A 21,656-nucleotide genomic window follows, 5' to 3' on the forward strand; every position below is an offset into this window, starting at 1 on the left:
TTGGGATCTGCCAGGGCCACTCGGCTCCAGACCTCATTACAGCCTTGGTCCAAACATGGACAAAAGAGCTGAATTCCAGAGATGAGGTGAGAGTGACTGCCCTTGACATCAAGGCAGCTTTTGACCGAGTGTGGCACCAAGGAGCCCGAGTAAAATTGAAGTCAATGGGAATCAGGGGGAAAACTCTCCAGTGGCTGGAATCATACCTAGCACAAAGGAAGATGGTAGTGGTTGTCGGAGGCCAATCATCTCAGCCCCAGATCATTGCTGCAGGAGTTCCTCAGGATAGTGTCCTAGGCCCAACCATCTTCAGCTGCTTCCTCAATGACCTTCTCTCCATCATAAGGTCAGAAATGGGGATGTTCACTGATGATTGCACAGTGTTCAGTTCCATTTGCAATGCCTCAGATAATGAAGCAGTCCGTGCCCACATGCAGCAAGACCTGGACAACATCCAGGCTTGGGCTCATAAGTGGCAAGTAATATTCGCGCCAGACAAGAGCCAGGCAATGACCACCTCCAACAAGAAAGAGTCATAGAGTCATAGAGTTATACAGCACGGATAGAGGCCCTTCGGCCCATCGTGTCCGCGCCGGCCATCAGCCCTGTCTACTCTAATCCCATATTCCAGCATTTGGTCCGTAGCCTTGTATGCTATGGCATTTCAAGTGCTCATCCAAATGCTTCTTGAATGTTGTGAGGGTTCCTGCCTCCACAACCCTTTCAGACAGTGAGTTCCAGACTCCAACCACCCTCTGGGTGAAAAAGTTCTTTCTCAAATCCCCTCTAAACCTCCCGCCTTTTACCTTGAATCTATGTCCCCTTGTTATAGAACCCTCAACGAAGGGAAAAAGCTCCTTAGTATCCATCCTATCTGTGCCCCTCATAATTTTGTACACCTCAATCATGTCCCCCCTCAGCCTCCTCTGCTCCAAGGAAAACAAACCCAATCTTCCCAGTCTCTCTTCATAGCTGAAGCGCTCCAGCCCTGGTAACATCCTGATGAATCTCCTCTGCACCCTCTCCAAAGCGATCACATCCTTCCTGTAGTGTTGCGACCAGAACTGCACACAGTACTCCAGCTGTGGCCTAACCAGTGTTTTATACAGCTCCATCATAACCTCCTTGCTCTTATATTCTATGCCTCGGCTAATAAAGGCAAGTATCCCATATGCCTTCTTTACCGCCTTATCTACCTGTTCCGCCGCCTTCAGGGATCTGTGAACTTGCACACCAAGATCCCTCTGACCCTCTGTCTTTCCGGGTTAAATTCCATTTGCCACTGTTCCGCCCATCTGACCAACCCATCTATATCGTCCTGCAGACTGAGGCTATCCTCCTCGCTATTTACCACCCTACCAATCTTTGTATCATCAGCGAACTTACTGATCATACCTTTTACATTCATATCCAAGTCATTAATGTAGACCACAAACAGCAAGGGACCCAGCACCGATCCCTGTGGTACCCCACTGGCCACAGGCTTCCAGTCACAAAAACAACCTTCGACCATCACCCTCTGCCTTCTGCCACTAAGCCAGTTTTGTATCCAAAGTGCCAAGGCACCCTGGATTCCATGGGCTCGTACCTTCTTGACCAGTCTCCTGTGGGGGACTTTATCGAAGGCCTTACTGAAATCCATGTATACCACATCCACTGCGTTACCCTCATCCACACGCCGAGTCACCCCCTCAAAAAATTCAATCAAATTAGTCAGACATGATCTTCCCTTGACAAAGCCATGTTGACTATCCCTGATTAATCCTTGCTTCTCCAAGTGGAGACTAATTTTGTCCTTCAGAATTTTTTCCAATAATTTTCCTACCACTGATGTTAGGCTCACTGGCCTGTAGTTCTCCGGTTTTTCCCTACTCCCCTTCTTGAATAATGGTATTACATTAGCGGTTCTCCAGTCCTCTGGCACATCCCCTGTGGCCAGAGAGGTTCTGAATATATGTGTCAGAGCCCCCGCAATCTCCTCCTTTGCCTCACACAGTAGCCTGGGATACATTTCGTCCGGGCCTGGGGATTTATCCATTTTTAGGCCTGCTAAAATCGCCAATACCTCCTCCCGCTCGATGTTAATATGTTCGAGTATATCACAGTCCCCCTGCCGTATTTCTATGTCTACATCGTCCTTCTCCATAGTGAAAACAGATGCAAAAAATTCATTTAGAACCCCTCCTACATCTGCCGGCTCCACACACAGATTGCCATTTTTGTCCCTAATGGGCCCTATTTTATGGAGTCAAACCACCTCCCCATGACATTCAACGGCATTACCATCACCGAATCCCCCACCATCAACATCCTGGGGGTCACCATTGATCAGAAATTTCACTGGACCAGCCATATAAATACTGTGGCTGCAAGAGCAGGTCAGAGGCTGGGTATTCTGCGGCGAGTGACTCACCTCCTGACTCCCCAAAGCCTTTCCACCATCTACAAGGCACCACCAGCGCACTGTGTACCATCCACAGGATGCACTGCAGCAACTCACCAAGGCTTCTTCGACAGCACCTCCCAAACCCGCGACCTCTACCTCGAAGGACAAGAGCAGCAGGCACATGGGATCAACACCACCTGCACGTTCCCCTCCAAGTCACACACCATCCCGACTTGGAAATATATCGGCCGTTCCTTCATTGTCGCTGGGTCAAAATCCTGGAACTCCCTTCCTAACAGCACTGTGGGAGAACCTTCACCACACGGACTGCAGCGGTTCAAGAAGGCGGCTCACCACCACCTTCTCAAGGGCAATGAGGGATGGGCAACAAATGCCGGCCTCGCCAATGACGCCCACATCCCATGAACGAATAAAAAAAAACTATCTCTCTATCTCTGATTCTGTATCGCAGTCTCTCAATCAATGTCCCTCTATCCCTGTCCCTCCATCCCAGTCTCTCGATCCCTCGCTTTCGATCTCTGTCCCTCTCTCCCTCTCTCTCTATTCCTGTCCCTCTATCCCTGTCTCATTATCATTGTTTCTCTATCCCTGTCTCTTGATCTCTGTCTCTCTGTCCCTGTCTCCATATCAATGTGTTTCTGTCCCTGTCTCTCACTCCCTCTCTCTCTATCCCTGTCTCTCCATCCCTCTCTCTCCATCCCTGTCCCTCCTACTCTTTCTCTCTATTCTTGTTTCTCTATCTCTGTTTCTTTATCCCTCTCTCGATCCCGGTCTCTCTATCCCAGTCTATCTATCTCTGCCTCTCGAACCCTCTCTCTCTAACCCTGTCTCTGCAACCCTGTCTCTCTATCCCTGTCTCTCTCTATCCCCCTGTCTCTCTCTCTCCCCCTGTCTCTCTCTCTCCCCCTGTCTCTCTCTCTCCCCCTGTCTCTCTCTATCCCCCTGTCTCTCTCTATCCCCCTGTCTCTCTCTATCCCCCTCTCTGTCTCTCGATTGCAGTCTCTCCATTTCTATCCCTTTATCCCTCTCACACTATCCCTGCATTGACTGGCAACATTCCTCACTCCCTTCAGATAATAAAACCACATCGTTCCTTCGAAGGAATGTGGAAACAGGTCATTTCCAAATCACTGTTTGCTTCCCCTGATGTTCCTGCTCATTGTGTTGTCTCCAAAGGCTCTGTAATAATTCAACACAATCCCACTGCTCCGCGCTCTCCCTATATCCCAGTATCAATCCCAAACTAATCCCACTGCCCCGCACACTCCCCACAGCCCTGTATCAATCCCAAACTAATCCCACTGCCTCGCTCTCTCTCCATAGCCCTGTATCAATCCCAAACTAATCCCACTGCCCCACTCTCTCCCCATAGCCCTGGATCAGTCCCAAACTGATCCCACTGTCCCGCTCTCTCCCCATAGCCCTGTATCAATCCCAAACTAATCTAACTGCCCCACTCTCTCCCCATAGCCCTGTATCAATCCCAAACTAATCCCACTGCCCCGCTCTCTCCCGAGAGCCCCGTATCAATCCCAAACTAATCCCACTTCCCCACTCTCTCCCGAGAGCTCCATATCAATCCCAAACTAATCCCACTGCCCCGCTCTCTCCACAAAGACCTGTATCAATCCCAAACTAATCCCACTGCCCCGCTCTCTCCCCATAGCCCTGTATCAATCCCAAACTAATCCCACTTCCGCACTCTCTCCCCATAGCCCTGTATCAATCCCAAACTAATCCCACTTCCGCACTCTCTCCCCATAGCCCTGTATCAATCCCAAACTAATCCCACTGCTCCACTCTCTCCCCATAGCCCTGTATCAATCCCAAACTAATCCCACTGCCCCACTCTCTCCCCATAGCCCTGTATCAATCCCAAACTAATCCCACTGCCCCGCTCACTCCCCATAGCCCTGTATCAATCCCAAACTAATCCCACTGCCCCACTCTCTCCCCATAGCCCTGTATCAATCACAAACTAATCCCACTGCCCCGCTTTCTCCCCATAGCCCTGTATCAGTCCCAATCTAATCCCACTGTCCCGCTCCCTCCCCATAGCTCCGTATCAATCCCAAACTAATCCCACTGCCCCGCTCTCTCCCGAGAGCCCCGTATCAATCCCAAACTAATCCCACTGCCCCGCTCTCTCCACATAGCCCTGTATCAATCCCAAACTAATTCAAATGCCCCACTCTCTCCCCTTAGCCCTGTATCAATCCAAAAATAATCCCACTGCCCCACTCTCTCCCCTTAGCCCTGTATCATTCCCAAACTAATCCCACTGCCCCGCTCTCTCCCCACAGCCCTGTATCAATCCCAAACTAATCCCACTGCCTCGGTCTCTCCCCACAGCCCTGTATCAATCCCAAACTAATCCCACTGCCTCGGTCTCTCCCCACAGCCCTGTATCAATCCCAAACTAATCCCACTGCCCTGCTCTCTCCCCATAGCCCTGTATCAATCCCAAACTAATCCCACTGCCTCGGTCTCTCCCCACAGCCCTGTATCAATCCCAAACTAATCCCACTGCCCTGCTCTCTCCCCATAGCCCTGTATCAATCCCAAACTAATCCCATGGCCCCACTCTCGCCCCATAGCCCTGTATCAATCCCAAACTAATCCCACTGCCCCACTCTCTCCCCATAGCCCTGTATCAATCCCACACTAATCCCACTGCCCCGCTCTCTCCCCATAGCCCTGTATCAATTACAAACTAATCCCACTGACCCGCTCTCTCCACATAAGCCTGTATCAATCCCAAATTAATCCCACTGCCCTGCTCCCTCTCCATATCCCTGTATCAATCCCACTCGAATCCCACTGCCCCGCTCTCTCCCCACAGCCCTGTATCAATCCCAAACTAATCCCACTGCCTCGGTCTCTCCCCACAGCCCTGTATCAATCCCAAACTAATGCCACAGCCCCTCTCTCTCCACATAGCCCTGTATCAATCCCAAACTAATGCCACAGCCCCGCTCTCTCCCCATAGCCCTGTATCAATCCCAAACTAATCCCACTGCCCCGCATACTCCCCATAGCCCTGTATCAATCCCAAACTAATCCCACTGCCCCGCTCTCTCCCCATAGCCCTGTTTCAATCCCAAACTAATGCCACTGCCCTGCCCCCTCTCCATAGCCCTGTATCAATCCTAACCTAATCCCACTGCCCCGCTCTCTCCCCATTGCCCTGTATCAATCCCAAACTAATCCCACTGCCCCGCTCTCTCCCCACAGCCCTGTATCAATCCCAAACTAATCCCACAGCCCTGTGTCAATCCCAAACTAATGCCACTGCCCCGCTCCCTCTCCATAGCCCTGTATCAATCCTAATCTAATCCCACTGCCCCGCTCTCTCCCCATAGCCCTGTATCAATCCCAAACTAATGCCACAGCCCCACTCTCTCCCCATAGCCCTGTATCAATCCCAAACTAATGCCACAGCCCCACTCCCTCTCCATAGCCCTGTATCAATCCTAATCTAATCCCACTGCCCCGCTCTCTCCCCATAGCCCTGTATCAATCCCAAACTAATGCCACAGCCCCACTCTCTCCCCATAGCCCTGTATCAATCCCAAACTAATGCCACAGCCCCACTCTCTCCCCATAGCCCTGTATCAATCCCAAACTAATCCCATTGCCCCGCTCTCTCTCCATAGCCCTGTATCAATCCCAAACTAATCCCACTGCCCCGCTCTCTCCCCACAGCCCTGTATCAATCCCAAACTAATCCCCCCACCCCGCTCTCTCCCCATAGCCCTGTCTCATTCCCAAACAAATCCCACTGCCCCACTCTCTCCCTATAGCCCTGTGTCAATCCCACACTAATCCCCCCGCCCCGCTCTCTCCCCATAGCCCTGTATCAATCCCAAACTAATCCCACTGCCCCGCTCTCTCAAATAAACCCTGTATCTTCCTCTGCTTCAAATCTTAAGGCATTTTTCCCTTAAAAGATGCAAAGATCTCTGCCTCAACCCTTCCGTGAAAATCATTCCATACCCCCAACAACCCTCTGTGGAAAGATAGTTCTCCCGACTGCTGCTCGCTGTGTCAGCGAAGATGTTATATCGATGAACTCTCGTTGCTGACCCCGCAACTTGAGATAATATTAATTGTCCATCAACTATCAAAACCCTTTGCCATTCAAAAAAATCTCGATTAAATCTCCTCTGAGCCTTCTCTGCTCCCCTGGAAACAATCCCAGTCTCTCCTGGAACAGAAGAACTTAAGAAATAGGAGCAGGAGTCGGCCAATCGGCCCCTCGAGCCTGCTCCGCCATTCAATAAGATCATGGCTGATCTGATCCTAACCTCAAATCTGAATTCATGTCCAATTTCCTGCCCGCTCCCCGTAACCCCTAATTCCCTTTACTTCTAGGAAACTGTATTTCTGTTTTAAATTTATTTAATGATGTAGCTTCCACAGCTTCCTGGGGCAGCAAATTCCACAGCAAATTCCTCATGACTAATCTTTCCCATCTCCGCCATCGTCCTGGTGTGTCTGCACTCAAGCTATGGTGGATAGATGTTAAGGTGTCTGCCTTGAATCAGTGGCTTTGTGCAGTGCTGCTCGGTGGGTGTTTTGGCTGAGGTTAGTGCTTCTCGCTGAGATTGTCACACGCCCGCAGTGATAAGGAAGGTGCAGGTTAGCGAGGGGGGAGAGCCCTCCCTCAGTGGGGATGCTGTGTTTTGGCTCTGCTCTGGCAATTGCTTTATTTTGTCTGGGCTGCTGAACACCTGCGGAGTGGGGAGTCACCCGTGGCTGGTCAAAAGCTGAAAGGGTCTCTCTGCCTAATGAGAGAGCGTAACAACAGAAGAGGGAAAAAAAAAGATTTCTGCTCCCTCCCTCGGCTGCAGAAAGACATGTCAGTTATCCCAAGGTCGCCCTGGTGTGCGAGATAATGAAGCTTTTCTCAGGCTGAGTGCGACAACACCCACTGAAGCTGGGCAGGCAATCTCACACAGACAGGACGGTGAGGGAAACGGCAGATGGGTCCCCTCATTTGTGGTGAATCCTAATCTTCAGTGTTCTGTTTTCTTTTCCCCCCTTTCCCTGCTGAACGTTTATCTGTCCGCTTGAGTGATCGGGAAGGGCTGGCCTTGCGAAACCGTTTGACCGTCTTTAATTGACGGCTCTCGATCGCCATGCTATCTCTCCCCATCTCTCTGGCCATCTTCCTCACTCTGCCTCCTTCGAGGATGCTGCACTTCCTCCCAGTTCCTGAAGACGCCACAATCTCCGCAGCTTCCAACTCCTCCGCTGTGTCCGCAGTCAACAGGTAAACAAACTCCCTCCTCCAATTCCACTTTGCTGACCGCCCAGGTAGAAGGAACAGAGCATCGCGACCTTCGCACTCGCTCCCGTGCCAAGCCAGATGTGCGGTTGCTCTCAGTAAATAGGTGGCTCACTTGCAAGCCTTCATTTTTCGTTGTTGTGTCTAGTTGTGTTTTTTTTTTCTCCAGAGACTCATATCCAACGAGGGGAGAGTGGGATCAGAGCAAGTCTCTGCCTCTCAGTAAGGCATCGAGGGGACCTCATTGCTGCTTCAGGGCTTCACAATATGGATAGACTGAGACTTTTTTCCCTGGAGAGTAGGAGGTTTAGGGGTGATCTTACAGAAGTCTATAAAATAATGAGGGGCATAGAGAAGGTAGATAGTCAAAATCTTTTCCCAAAGGTAGGGGAGTCTATAACGAGGGGGCATAGATTTAAGGTGAGAGGGGAGAGATACAAAAGGGTCCAGAGGGGCAATTTTTTCACTCAAAGGGTGGTGAGTGTCTGGAACGAGCAGTAGTAGAGGCGGGTACAATTTTGTCTTTTAAAAAGCATTTGGACAGTTACATGGGTAAGATGGGTATAGAGGGATATGGGCCAAGTGCAGGCAATTGGGACTAGCTTAGTGGTATAAACTGGGCGACATGGACATGTTGGGCCGAAGGGCCTGTTTCCATGTTGTAAACTTCTATGATTCTATCAGCCCAGAGTCATGGACTGACAAGTTTGCCCTCTCTGCTGGCTGCGGACCTATGTTTTTATGAAAGGGCAAACTTACCTCGTGGTTCCGTATTCACTGAAATTAATGACCGGAGCCTCGGGTGGGCTGAGCTCACCCCCTCAAACCCAGTGCAGGCTCATTCAGAACATCGACACATGTGAAATCCAGTTCAGGGCTCCAGAATACAAAACCACGACTCAGAGCATATTTACACTCACTGATCGGTGGAGGGAAGAGTTCCAACAGGAATCTCGCAGGGGCGATATCGGTCGTCCAGTTCCGAGGACGAGATAGGCTCGCATTTAGATAGCGCCTTGCACAACCTCAGGACGTCCAAAAGCACAAAGCCAATGAAGTACTTTTGTAATGGAGGGAACACAGCAAGGTCCGACAGACAGCAATGAGATCATGACTGGGTAATCTGTTCCTTTAATGATGTTGGTTGAGGGATAAATATTGGCCCCAGGACACCGGGGAGAACTCCCCCTGCTCTTCTTCCAATAGTGGCCGTGGGATCTTTTACATCCACCTGAGTGGAAAGATGGGGCCTCGGTTTAACGTCTCATCTGAAAGACAACACCACCCCCTCAGTAATGTAGTAGGAATGTCAGCCTGGATTATGGGCTCAAACCTTTGACCTTCTGATTCAGAGGCAAGAGTGTTACCCACTGTGCCATGACTGACACCAAAAGACAGAGCTTCAGTTTGTATCTAACCCCACGCTGTACCTGCCCTGGGAATGTTTGATGGGACAGTGTAGAGGGAGCTTTACTCTGTATCGAACCTGGTCTGCACCTGCCCTGGGGGTGTTTGATGGGACAGTGTGGAGGGAGCTTTACTCTGTATCTAACCCTGTACCTGCCCTGGTATTGTTTGATGGGACAGTGTGGAGGGAGCTTGACTCTGTATCTAACCCTGTACCTGCCCTGGGAGTGTTTGATGGGACAGTGTGGAGGGAGCTTTACTCTGTATCTAACCCTGTACCTGCCCTGGGAATGTTTGATGGGACAGTGTAGAGGGAGCTTTACTTTGTGCCTCACCTTGTGCTGTATCTGCCCTGGGAGTGTTTGATGGGATAGTGCAGAGGGAGCTTTACTCTGTATCTAACCCGTGCTGTACCTGCCCTGGGAGTGTTTGATGGGACAGTGTAGAGGGAGCTTTACTCTATATCTAACCTGTGCTGTACCTGCCCTGGGAATGTTTGATGGGACAGTGTAGAGGGAGCTTTACTCTGTATCTAACCCATGCTGTACCTGCCCTGGGAGTGTTTGATGGGACAGTGTAGAGGGAGCTTTACTCTGTATCTAACCTGTGCTGTACCTGCCCTGGGAATGTTTGATGGGACAGTGTAGAGGGAGCTTTACTCTGTATCTAACCCGTGCTGTACCTGCCCTGGGAGTGTTTGATGGGACAGTGTAGAGGGAGCTTTACTCTGTATCCAACCCGGTCTGTACCTGCCCTGGGAGTGTTTGATGGGACAGTGTAGAGGGAGCTTTACTCTGTATCTAACCCGTGCTGTACCTGCCCTGGGAGTGTTTGATGGGACAGTGTAGAGGGAGCTTTACTCTATATCTAACCTGTGCTGTACCTGCCCTGGGAATGTTTGATGGGACAGTGTAGAGGGAGCTTTACTCTGTATCTAACCCATGCTGTACCTGCCCTGGGAGTGTTTGATGGGACAGTGTAGAGGGAGCTTTACTCTGTATCTAACCTGTGCTGTACCTGCCCTGGGAATGTTTGATGGGACAGTGTAGAGGGAGCTTTACTCTGTATCTAACCCGTGCTGTACCTGCCCTGGGAGTGTTTGATGGGACAGTGTAGAGGGAGCTTTACTCTGTATCCAACCCGGTCTGTACCTGCCCTGGGAGTGTTTGATGGGACAGTGTAGAGGGAGCTTTACTCTGTATCTAACCCTGTACCTGCACTGGGAGTGTTTGATGGGACAGTTTAGAGGGAGCTTTACTCTGTATCTAACTAGTGTTATACCTGCCCTGGGAGTGTTTGATGGGACAGTGTGGAGGGAGCTTTATTCTGTATCTAACCATGTACCTGCCCTGGGAGTGTTTGATGGGACAGTGCAGAGTGAGCTTTACTCTGTATCTAAGCCGTGCTGTACCTGCCCTGGGAGTGTTTGATGGGACAGTGCAGAGGGAGCTTTACTCTGTATCTAAGCCGTGCTGTACCTGCCCTGGGAGTGTTTGATGGGACAGTGTAGAGGGAGCTTTACTCTGTATCTAACCCGTGCTGTACCTGCCCTGGGAGTGTTTGATGGGACAGTGTAGAGGGAGCTTTACTCTGTATCTAACCCTGTACCTGCCCTGGGAGTGTTTGATGGGACAGTGTAGAGGGAGCTTTACTCTGTATCTAACCTGTGCTGTACCTGTCCTGGGAGTGTTTGATGGGACAGTGTCGAGGGAGCTTTACTCTGTATCTAACCCTGTACCTGCCCTGGGAGTGTTTGATGGGACAGTGCAGAGGGAGCTTTACTCTGTATCTAACCCTGTACCTGCCCTGGGAGTGTTTGATGGGGAAGTGTAGAGGAAGCTTTACTCTGTATCTAACCCGTGCTGTACCTGCCCTGGAAGTGTTTGATGGGACAGTGTAGAGGGAGCTTTACTCAGTATCTAACCCTGTACCTGCCCTGGGAGTGTTTGATGGGACAGTGTAGAGGGAGCTTTACTCTGTATCTAACCCGTGCTGTACCTGCCCTGGGAGTGTTTGATGGGACAGTGTAGAGGGAGCTTTACTCTGTGTCTAACCCGTGCGGTACCTGCCCTGGGAGTGTTTGATGGGACAGTGTAGAGGGAGCTTTACTCTGTATCTAACCCATGCTGTACTTGCCCTGGGAGTGTTTGATGGACAGTGTAGAGGGAGCTTTACTCTGTATCTAACCCGTGCTGTACCTACCCTGGGAGTGTTTGATGGGACAGTGTAGAGGAAGCTTTACTCTGTATCTAACCCGTGCTGTACCTGCCCTGGGAGTGTCTGATGAGACAATGTAGAGGGAGCTTTACTCTGTATCTAACCCGTGCTGTACCTACCCTGGGAGTGTTTGATGGGACAGTGTAGAGGGAGCTTTACTCTGTATCTAACCCTGTACCTGCCCTGGGAGTGTTTGATGGGACAGTGTAGAGGGAGCTTTACTCTGTATCTAACCCTGTACCTGCCCTGGGAGTGTTTGATGGGACAGAGTAGAGGAAGCTTTACTCTGTATCTAACCCTGTACCTGCCCTGGGAGTGTTTGATGGGACAGTGCAGAGGGAGCTTTACTCTGTATTTAACCCTGTACCTGCCCTGGGAGTGTTTGATGGGACAGTGTAGAGGGAGCTTTATTCTGTATCTAACCCGTGCTGTACCTGCCCTGGGAGTGTTTGATGGGACAGTGTAGACGGAGCTTTACTCTGTATCTAACCCGTGCGGTACCTGCCCTGGGAGTGTTTGATGGGACAGTGTAGAGGGAGCTTTACTCTGTATCTAACCCATGCTGTACCTACCCTGGGAGTGTTTGATGGGACAGTGTAGAGGGAGCTTTACTCTGTATCTAACCCGTGCGGTACCTGCCCTGGGAGTGTTTGATGAGACAGTGTAGTGGGAGCTTTACTTTGTGTCTCACCTTGTGCTGTATCTGCCCTGGGAGTGTTTGATGGGACAGTGTCGAGGGAGCTTTACTCTGTATCTAACCCTGTACCTGCCCTGGGAGTGTTGGATGGGACAGTGTAGAGGGAGCTTTACTTGGTATCTCACCCTGTACCTGCCCTAAGAGTGTTTGATGGGACAGAGTGGAGGGAGCTTTACTCTGTATCTAACCCGTGCTGTACCTGCCCTGGGAGTGTTTGATGGGACAGTGTAGAGGGAGCTTTACTCTGTATCTAACCCTGTACCTGCCCTGGGAGTGTTTGATGGGACAGTGTAGAGGGAGCTTTACTCTGTATTTAACCCTGTACCTGCCCTGGGAGTGTTTGATGGGACAGTGTAGAGGGAGCTTTACTCTGTATTTAACCCTGTACCTGCCCTGGGAGTGTTTGATGGGACAGTGTAGAGGGAGCTTTATTCTGTATCTAACCCGTGCTGTACCTGCCCTGGGAGTGTTTGATGGGACAGTGTAGACGGAGCTTTACTCTGTATCTAACCCGTGCGGTACCTGCCCTGGGAGTGTTTGATGGGACAGTGTAGAGGGAGCTTTACTCTGTCTCTAACCCGTGCGGTACCTGCCCTGGGAGTGTTTGATTGGACAGTGTGGAGGGAGCTTTACTCTGTATCTAACCCATGCTGTACCTGCCCTGGGAGTGTTTGATGGGACAGTGTAGAGGGAGCTTTACTCTGTATCTAACCCATGCTGTACCTACCCTGGGAGTGTTTGATGGGACAGTGTAGAGGGAGCTTTACTCTGTATCTAACCCGTGCGGTACCTGCCCTGGGAGTGTTTGATGAGACAGTGTAGTGGGAGCTTTACTTTGTGTCTCACCTTGTGCTGTATCTGCCCTGGGAGTGTTTGATGGGACAGTGTCGAGGGAGCTTTACTCTGTATCTAACCCTGTACCTGCCCTGGGAGTGTTGGATGGGACAGTGTAGAGGGAGCTTTACTTGGTATCTCACCCTGTACCTGCCCTAAGAGTGTTTGATGGGACAGAGTGGAGGGAGCTTTACTCTGTATCTAACCCGTGCTGTACCTGCCCTGGGAGTGTTTGATGGGACAGTGTAGAGGGAGCTTTACTCTGTATCTAACCCTGTACCTGCCCTGGGAGTGTTTGATGGGACAGTGTAGAGGGAGCTTTACTCTGTATCTAACCTGTGCTGTACCTGTCCTGGGAGTGTTTGATGGGACAGTGTAGAGGGAGCTTTACTCTGTATCTAACCCTGTACCTGCCCTGGGAGTGTTTGATGGGACAGTGTAGAGGAAGCTTTACTCTGTATCTAACCCGTGCTGTACCTGCCCTGGGAGTGTTTGATGGACAGTGTAGAGGGAGCTTTACTCTGTATCTAACCCGTGCTGTACCTGCCCTGGGAGTGTTTGATGGGACAGTGTAGAGGGAGCTTTACTCTGAATCTAACCCGTGCTGTACCTGCCCTGGGAGTGTTTGATGGGACAGTGTAGAGGGAGTTTTATTCTGTGTCTAACCCGTGCGGTACCTGCCCTGGGAGTGTTTGATGGGACAGTGTAGAGGGAGCTTTACTGTGTATCTAACCCATGCTTTACTTGCCCTGGGAGTGTTTGATGGACAGTGTAGAGGGAGCTTTACTCTGTATCTAACCCTGTCCCTGCCCTGGGAGTGTTTGGTGGGACAGTGTAGAGGGAGTTTTACTCTGTATCTAACCCGTGCTGTACCTGCCCTGGGAGTGTTTGATGGGACAGTGTAGAGGGAGCTTTACTCTGTATCTAACCCTGTACCTGCCCTGGGAGTGTTTGATGGGACAGAGTAGAGGAAGCTTTATTCTGTATCTAACCCGTGCTGTACCTGCCCTGGGAGTGTTTGATGGGACAGTGCAGAGGGAGCTTTACTCTGTATCTAACCCTGTACCTGCCCTGGGAGTGTTTGATGGGGAAGTGTAGAGGAAGCTTTACTCTGTATCTAACCCGTGCTGTACCTGCCCTGGGAGTGTTTGATGGACAGTGTAGAGGGAGCTTTACTCAGTATCTAACCCTGTACCTGCCCTGGGAGTGTTTGATGGGACAGTGTAGAGGGAGCTTTACTCTGTATCTAACCCGTGCTGTACCTGCCCTGGGAGTGTTTGATGGGACAGTGTAGAGGGAGCTTTACTCTGTGTCTAACCCGTGCGGTACCTGCCCTGGGAGTGTTTGATGGGACAGTGTAGAGGGAGCTTTACTCTGTATCTAACCCATGCTGTACTTGCCCTGGGAGTGTTTGATGGACAGTGTAGAGGGAGCTTTACTCTGTATCTAACCCGTGCTGTACCTACCCTGGGAGTGTTTGATGGGACAGTGTAGAGGAAGCTTTACTCTGTATCTAACCCTGTACCTGCCCTGGGAGTGTTTGATGGGACAGAGTAGAGGAAGCTTTACTCTGTATCTAACCCTGTACCTGCCCTGGGAGTGTTGGATGGGACAGTGTAGAGGGAGCTTTACTTGGTATCTCACCCTGTACCTGCCCTAAGAGTGTTTGATGGGACAGAGTGGAGGGAGCTTTACTCTGTATCTAACCCGTGCTGTACCTGCCCTGGGAGTGTTTGATGGGACAGTGTAGAGGGAGCTTTACTCTGTATCTAACCCTGTACCTGCCCTGGGAGTGTTTGATGGGACAGTGTAGAGGGAGCTTTACTCTGTATCTAACCTGTGCTGTACCTGTCCTGGGAGTGTTTGATGGGACAGTGTAGAGGGAGCTTTACTCTGTATCTAACCCTGTACCTGCCCTGGGAGTGTTTGATGGGACAGTGTAGAGGAAGCTTTACTCTGTATCTAACCCGTGCTGTACCTGCCCTGGGAGTGTTTGATGGACAGTGTAGAGGGAGCTTTACTCTGTATCTAACCCGTGCTGTACCTGCCCTGGGAGTGTTTGATGGGACAGTGTAGAGGGAGCTTTACTCTGAATCTAACCCGTGCTGTACCTGCCCTGGGAGTGTTTGATGGGACAGTGTAGAGGGAGTTTTATTCTGTGTCTAACCCGTGCGGTACCTGCCCTGGGAGTGTTTGATGGGACAGTGTAGAGGGAGCTTTACTGTGTATCTAACCCATGCTTTACTTGCCCTGGGAGTGTTTGATGGACAGTGTAGAGGGAGCTTTACTCTGTATCTAACCCTGTCCCTGCCCTGGGAGTGTTTGGTGGGACAGTGTAGAGGGAGTTTTACTCTGTATCTAACCCGTGCTGTACCTGCCCTGGGAGTGTTTGATGGGACAGTGTAGAGGGAGCTTTACTCTGTATCTAACCCTGTACCTGCCCTGGGAGTGTTTGATGGGACAGAGTAGAGGAAGCTTTATTCTGTATCTAACCCGTGCTGTACCTGCCCTGGGAGTGTTTGATGGGACAGTGCAGAGGGAGCTTTACTCTGTATCTAACCCTGTACCTGCCCTGGGAGTGTTTGATGGGGAAGTGTAGAGGAAGCTTTACTCTGTATCTAACCCGTGCTGTACCTGCCCTGGGAGTGTTTGATGGACAGTGTAGAGGGAGCTTTACTCAGTATCTAACCCTGTACCTGCCCTGGGAGTGTTTGATGGGACAGTGTAGAGGGAGCTTTACTCTGTATCTAACCCGTGCTGTACCTGCCCTGGGAGTGTTTGATGGGACAGTGTAGAGGGAGCTTTACTCTGTGTCTAACCCGTGCGGTACCTGCCCTGGGAGTGTTTGATGGGACAGTGTAGAGGGAGCTTTACTCTGTATCTAACCCATGCTGTACTTGCCCTGGGAGTGTTTGATGGACAGTGTAGAGGGAGCTTTACTCTGTATCTAACCCGTGCTGTACCTACCCTGGGAGTGTTTGATGGGACAGTGTAGAGGAAGCTTTACTCTGTATCTAACCCGTGCTGTACCTGCCCTGTGAGTGTCTGATGAGACAATGTAGAGGGAGCTTTACTCTGTATCTAACCCTGTACCTGCCCTGGGAGTGTTTGATGGGACAGAGTAGAGGAAGCTTTACTCTGTATCTAACCCTGTACCTGCCCTGGGAGTGTTTGATGGGACAGTGTAGAGGGAGCTTTACTCTGTATCTAACCCTGTACCTGCCCTGGGAGTGTTTGATGGGACAGTGTAGAGGGAGCTTTATTCTGTATCTAACCCGTGCTGTACCTGCCCTGGGAGTGTTTGATGGGACAGTGTAGACGGAGCTTTACTCTGTATCTAACCCGTGCGGTACCTGCCCTGGGAGTGTTTGATGGGACAGTGTAGAGGGAGCTTTACTCTGTCTCTAACCCGTGCGGTACCTACCCTGGGAGTGTTTGATGGGACAGTGTGGAGGGAGCTTTACTCTGTATCTAACCCGTGCGGTACCTGCCCTGGGAGTGTTTGATGAGACAGTGTAGTGGGAGCTTTACTTTGTGTCTCACCTTGTGCTGTATCTGCCCTGGGAGTGTTTGATGGGACAGTGTCGAGGGAGCTTTACTCTGTATCTAACCCTGTACCTGCCCTGGGAGTGTTGGATGGGACAGTGTAGAGGGAGCTTTACTTGGTATCTCACCCTGTACCTGCCCTAAGAGTGTTTGATGGGACAGAGTGGAGGGAGCTTTACTCTGTATCTAACCCGTGCTGTACCTGCCCTGGGAGTGTTTGATGGGACAGTGTAGAGGGAGCTTTACTCTGTATCTAACCCGTGCTGTACCTGCCCTGGGAGTGTTTGATGGACAGTGTAGAGGGAGCTTTACTCTGTATCTAACCCGTGCTGTACCTGCCCTGGGAGTGTTTGATGGGACAGTGTAGGGGGAGCTTTACTCTGTGTCTAACCCGTGCGCTACCTGCCCTGGGAGTGTTTGATGGACAGTGTAGAGGGAGCTTTACTCTGTATCTAACCCGTGCTGTACCTACCCTGGGAGTGTTTGATGGGACAGTGTGGAGGGAGCTTTACTCTGTATCTAACCCTGTACCTGCCCTGGGAGTGTTGGATGGGACAGTGTAGAGGGAGCTTTACTCTGTATCTAACCCTGTACCTGCCCTGGGAGTGTTGGATGGGACAGTGTAGAGGGAGCTTTACTCTGTATCTAACCCTGTACCTGCCCTGGGGGTGTTTGATGGGACAGTGTAGAGGGAGCTTTACTCTGTATCTAACCCGTGCTGTACCTGCCTTGGGAGTGTTTGATGGGACAGTGTAGAGGGAGCTTTACTCTGTATCTAACCCGGTCTGTACCTGCCCTGGGAGTGTTTGATGGGACAGTGTAGAGGGAGCTTTACTCTGTATCTAACCCTGTACCTGCCCTGGGAGTGTTGGATGGGACAGTGTCGAGGGAGCTTTACTCTGTATCTAACCCTGTACCTGCCCTGGGAGTGTTGGATGGGACAGTGTAGAGGGAGCTTTACTCTGTATCTAACCCGGTCTGTACCTGCCCTGGGAGTGTTTGATGGGACAGTGTGGAGGGGCTATGGGGGTGTGCCTTCACTGTGTGGAGCGGAAATATCTCCTGATCAGCTGGTTCAAACAGCTGAGGCTGCACTGAGGAACAGGAGGAGGCCCTTCAGCCCCTCGAGTCTGTTCTTCCATTCAATTGGATCATGGCCGATCTGTATCTTAACTCCATTTTCCCCCCTTGGTTCCGTAACCATTAATCCCCTCACCCAACAAAAATCGATCAATCTCAGTTTTGAAATTTTCAATTGACCCCCGGCCTCAACAGCTTTTTGGGGGAGAGAGTTCCAGATTCCCACTCCCCTTTGTGTGAAGAAATGCTTCCTGACATCACCCTGAACGGCCGAGCTCTAATTTTAAGATTATTCCCCCTTGTTCTGGACTCCCCCCACCAGAGGAAATAGTTTCTCTCTATCGACCCCATCAAATCCTTTAATCATCTTAAACCCCTCGATTAGATCACCCCTTAATCTTCTACACTCGAGGGAATACAAGCCTCGTCTCTGCAACCTGTCCTCGTAATTTAACCCTTTTAGCCCCGGTATCATTCTGGTGAATCTGCACTGCACCCCCTCCGAGGCCGATATATCCTTCCTGAGGGGACGGTGCCCAGAACTGGACGCAGATGGGGATGTGGGGTGATGGGGATGTGGGGTGGGGTCGCCATTTAGAAAATGCTCTGATCTACTTTTCTTAAGTCCAAACTGGATGACCTCACACTTCCCCACATTGAACTCCATCTGACACAGTTTTGCCCACTCACTGAATCTCTCAATGTCCCTTTGAAACTTTTCGCTCCCATCTACACTATTTACTGTGCCACCTGGAGATACGGCTCTCGATTATCCCATCTCCACATCAACCATTACTGCATCCCCCATCACCGCATCCCAACCCCGCCCCGCATCCCCCGTCACCCCGACCCCGCATCCCCCGTCACCGCATCCCGACCCCGCCCCGCATCCCCCGTCACCGCATCCCGACCCCGCCCCGCATCCCCCGTCACCGCATCCCGACCCCGCCCCGCATCCCCCATCACCCCGACCCCGCCCCGCATCCCCCATCACCCCGACCCCGCCCCGCATCCCCCGTCACCGCATCCCAACCCCGCCCCGCATCCCCCGTCACCCCGACCCCGCATCCCCCGTCACCGCATCCCGACCCCGCCCCGCATCCCCCGTCACCGCATCCCGACCCCGCCCCGCATCCCCCGTCACCGCATCCCGACCCCGCCCCGCATCCCCCATCACCCCGACCCCGCCCCGCATCCCCCGTCGCCCCGACCCCACCCCACATCCCCCGTCGCCCCGACCCCGCCCCGCATCCCCCATCACCCCGACCCCGCCCCGCATCCCCCGTCGCCCCGACCCCACCCCACATCCCCCGTCGCCCCGACCCCGCCCCGCATCCCCCATCACCCCGACCCCGCCCCGCATCCCCCGTCGCCCCGACCCCACCACACATCCCCCGTCGCCCCGACCCCGCCCCGCATCCCCCATCACCCCGACCCCGCCCCGCATCCCCCGTCGCCCCGACCCCACCCCCATCCCCCGTCGCCCCGACCCCACCCCGCATCCCCCGTCGCCCCGACCCCGCCCCGCATCCCCCGTCGCCCCGACCCCACCCCGCATCCTCCATCACCCCAACCCCACCCCGCATCCCCCATCACCCCGACCCCACCCCGCATCCTCCATCACCCCGACCCCACCCCGCATCCCCCATCACCCCATTACCACCATATTCCCATTCTCCCAACACACCTTCCCCATCACAAGCACCCATCCCACCATCCCTCATTCCCCCATCCCCACCCCCTTTCCCCTTCGCTCGGTATCTCTCTCTCACTCTCGCTCGGCATCTCTCTCTCACTCTCGCTCGGTATCTCTCTCTCACTCTCGCTCGGTATCTCTCTCTCACTCTCGCTCGGTATCTCTCTCTCACTCTCGCTCGGTATCTCACTCTCAATCTCGCTCGGTATCTCTCTCTCACTCTCGCTCGGTATCTCTCTCTCACTCTCGCTCGGTATCTCTCTCTCACTCTCGCTCGGTATCTCTCTCTCACTCTCGCTCGGTATCTCTCTCACTCTCGCTCGGTATCTCTCTCTCACTCTCGCTCGGTATCTCTCTCTCACTCTCGCTCGGTATCTCTCTCTCACTCTCGCTCGGTATCTCACTCTCACTCTCGCTCGGTATCTCTCTCTCACTCTCGCTCGGTATCTCTCTCACTCTCGCTCGGTATCTCTCTCTCACTCTCGCTCGGTATCTCTCTCTCACTCTCGCTCGGTATCTCTCTCTCACTCTCGCTCGGTATCTCTCTCTCACTCTCGCTCGGTATCTCTCTCTCACTCTCGCTCGGTATCTCTCTCTCACTCTCGCTCGGTATCTCTCTCTCACTCTCGCTCGGTATCTCTCTCTCACTCTCGCTCGGTATCTCTCTCTCACTCTCGCTCGGTATCTCTCTCTCACTCTCGCTCGGTATCTCTCTCTCACTCTCGCTCGGTATCTCTCTCTCACTCTCGCTCGGTATCTCTCTCTCACTCTCGCTCGGTATCTCTCTCTCACTCTCGCTCGGTATCTCTCTCTCACTCTCTCTCGGTATCTCTCTCTCACTCTCGCTCGGTATCTCACTCTCACTCTCGCTCGGTATCTCACTCTCACTCTCGCTCGGTATCTCTCTCTCACTCTCGCTCGGTATCTCACTCTCAATCTCGCTCGGTATCTCTCTCTCACTCTCGCTCGGTATCTCTCTCTCACTCTCGCTCGGTATCTCTCTCTCACTCTCGCTCGGTATCTCTCTCTCACTCTCACTCGGTATCTCACGCTCACTCTCGCTCGGTATCTCACGCTCACTCTCGCTCGGTATCTCTCTCAATCTCGCTCTGTATCTCTCTCAATCTCACTCTGTATCTCTCTCAATCTCACTCTGCATCTCTCTCAATCTCACTCTGCATCTCTCTCAATCTCACTCTGAATCTCTCTCAATCTCACTCTGAATCTCTCTCAATCTCACTCTGAATCTCTCTCAATCTCACTCTGTACCTCTCTCAATCTCACTCTGTACCTCTCTCAATCTCACTCTGTACCTCTCTCAATCTCACTCTGTATCTCTCTCAATCTCACTCTGCATCTCTCTCAATCTCACTCTGCATCTCTCTCAATCTCACTCTGTATCTCTCTCAATCTCACTCTGTATCTCTCTCAATCTCACTCTGTATCTCTCCCAATCTCACTCTGTATCTCTCTCAATCTCACTCTGCATCTCTCTCAATCTCACTCTGTATCTCTCTCAATCTCACTCTGCATCTCTCTCAATCTCACTCTGCATCTCTCTCAATCTCACTCTGTACCTCTCTCAATCTCACTCGGTATCTCTCTCAATCTCACTCTGAATCTCTCTCAATCTCACTCTGTACCTCTCTCAATCTCACTCTGTATCTCTCTCAATCTCACTCTGTATCTCTCCCAATCTCACTCTGTATCTCTCTCAATCTCACTCTGTATCTCTCCCAATCTCACTCTGTATCTCTCTCAATCTCACTCTGCATCTCTCTCAATCTCACTCTGTATCTCTCTCAATCTCACTCTGCATCTCTCTCAATCTCACTCTGCATCTCTCTCAATCTCACTCTGTACCTCTCTCAATCTCACTCGGTATCTCTCTCAATCTCACTCTGAATCTCTCTCAATCTCACTCTGTACCTCTCTCAATCTCACTCTGTACCTCTCTCAATCTCACTCTGCACCTCTCTCAATCTCACTCTGCACCTCTCTCAATCTCACTCTGCACCTCTCTCAATCTTACTCTGTACCTCTCTCAATCTCACTCTGTATCTCTCTCAATCTCACTCTGCACCTCTCTCAATCTTACTCTGTACCTCTCTCAATCTCACTCTGTATCTCTCTCAATCTCACTCTGCATCTCTCTCAATCTCACTCTGTATCTCTCTCAATCTCACTCTGTACCTCTCTCAATCTCACTCTGCACCTCTCTCAATCTTACTCTGTACCTCTCTCAATCTCACTCTGTACCTCTCTTTCTCTCTCTATATCTATCGCTCTGTCTGTCAGGGAGAAAATTTTGAAACAAGGACCGAACACATATTGGAGGGGTCGACGATGGAGCTACTGATAAAGAAAATGTTTCACGACCTCCCAAAGCACTTTACAGCCAATGAAGTACTTTTGAAGTGTAGTCACTGTCGTAATGTAGGAAATACGGCAACCAATTTGCGCACAGCAAGATCCCACAAAC

General features: G+C 51.7%; 1 protein-coding gene across 1 annotated transcript in view; it reads left to right on the plus strand.

Moving 5' to 3' along the window:
- The first annotated feature begins 7,373 nt into the window (after positions 1 to 7,373).
- LOC137306528 (uncharacterized) overlaps positions 7,374 to 21,656 on the plus strand; it is a 65,104-nt gene continuing 50,821 nt past the window's right edge. Inside the window, exon 1 of the mRNA XM_067975795.1 lies at positions 7,374 to 7,682. Within this exon, the coding sequence (XP_067831896.1) occupies positions 7,549 to 7,682 (134 nt within the window). The 5' untranslated portion in view covers positions 7,374 to 7,548. The remainder of the gene's footprint in view (positions 7,683 to 21,656) is intronic.

The sequence above is a fragment of the Heptranchias perlo genome, chromosome 43, assembly GCF_035084215.1.
Source record: "Heptranchias perlo isolate sHepPer1 chromosome 43, sHepPer1.hap1, whole genome shotgun sequence".
NCBI classification, from domain to species: Eukaryota; Metazoa; Chordata; class Chondrichthyes; order Hexanchiformes; family Hexanchidae; genus Heptranchias; species Heptranchias perlo.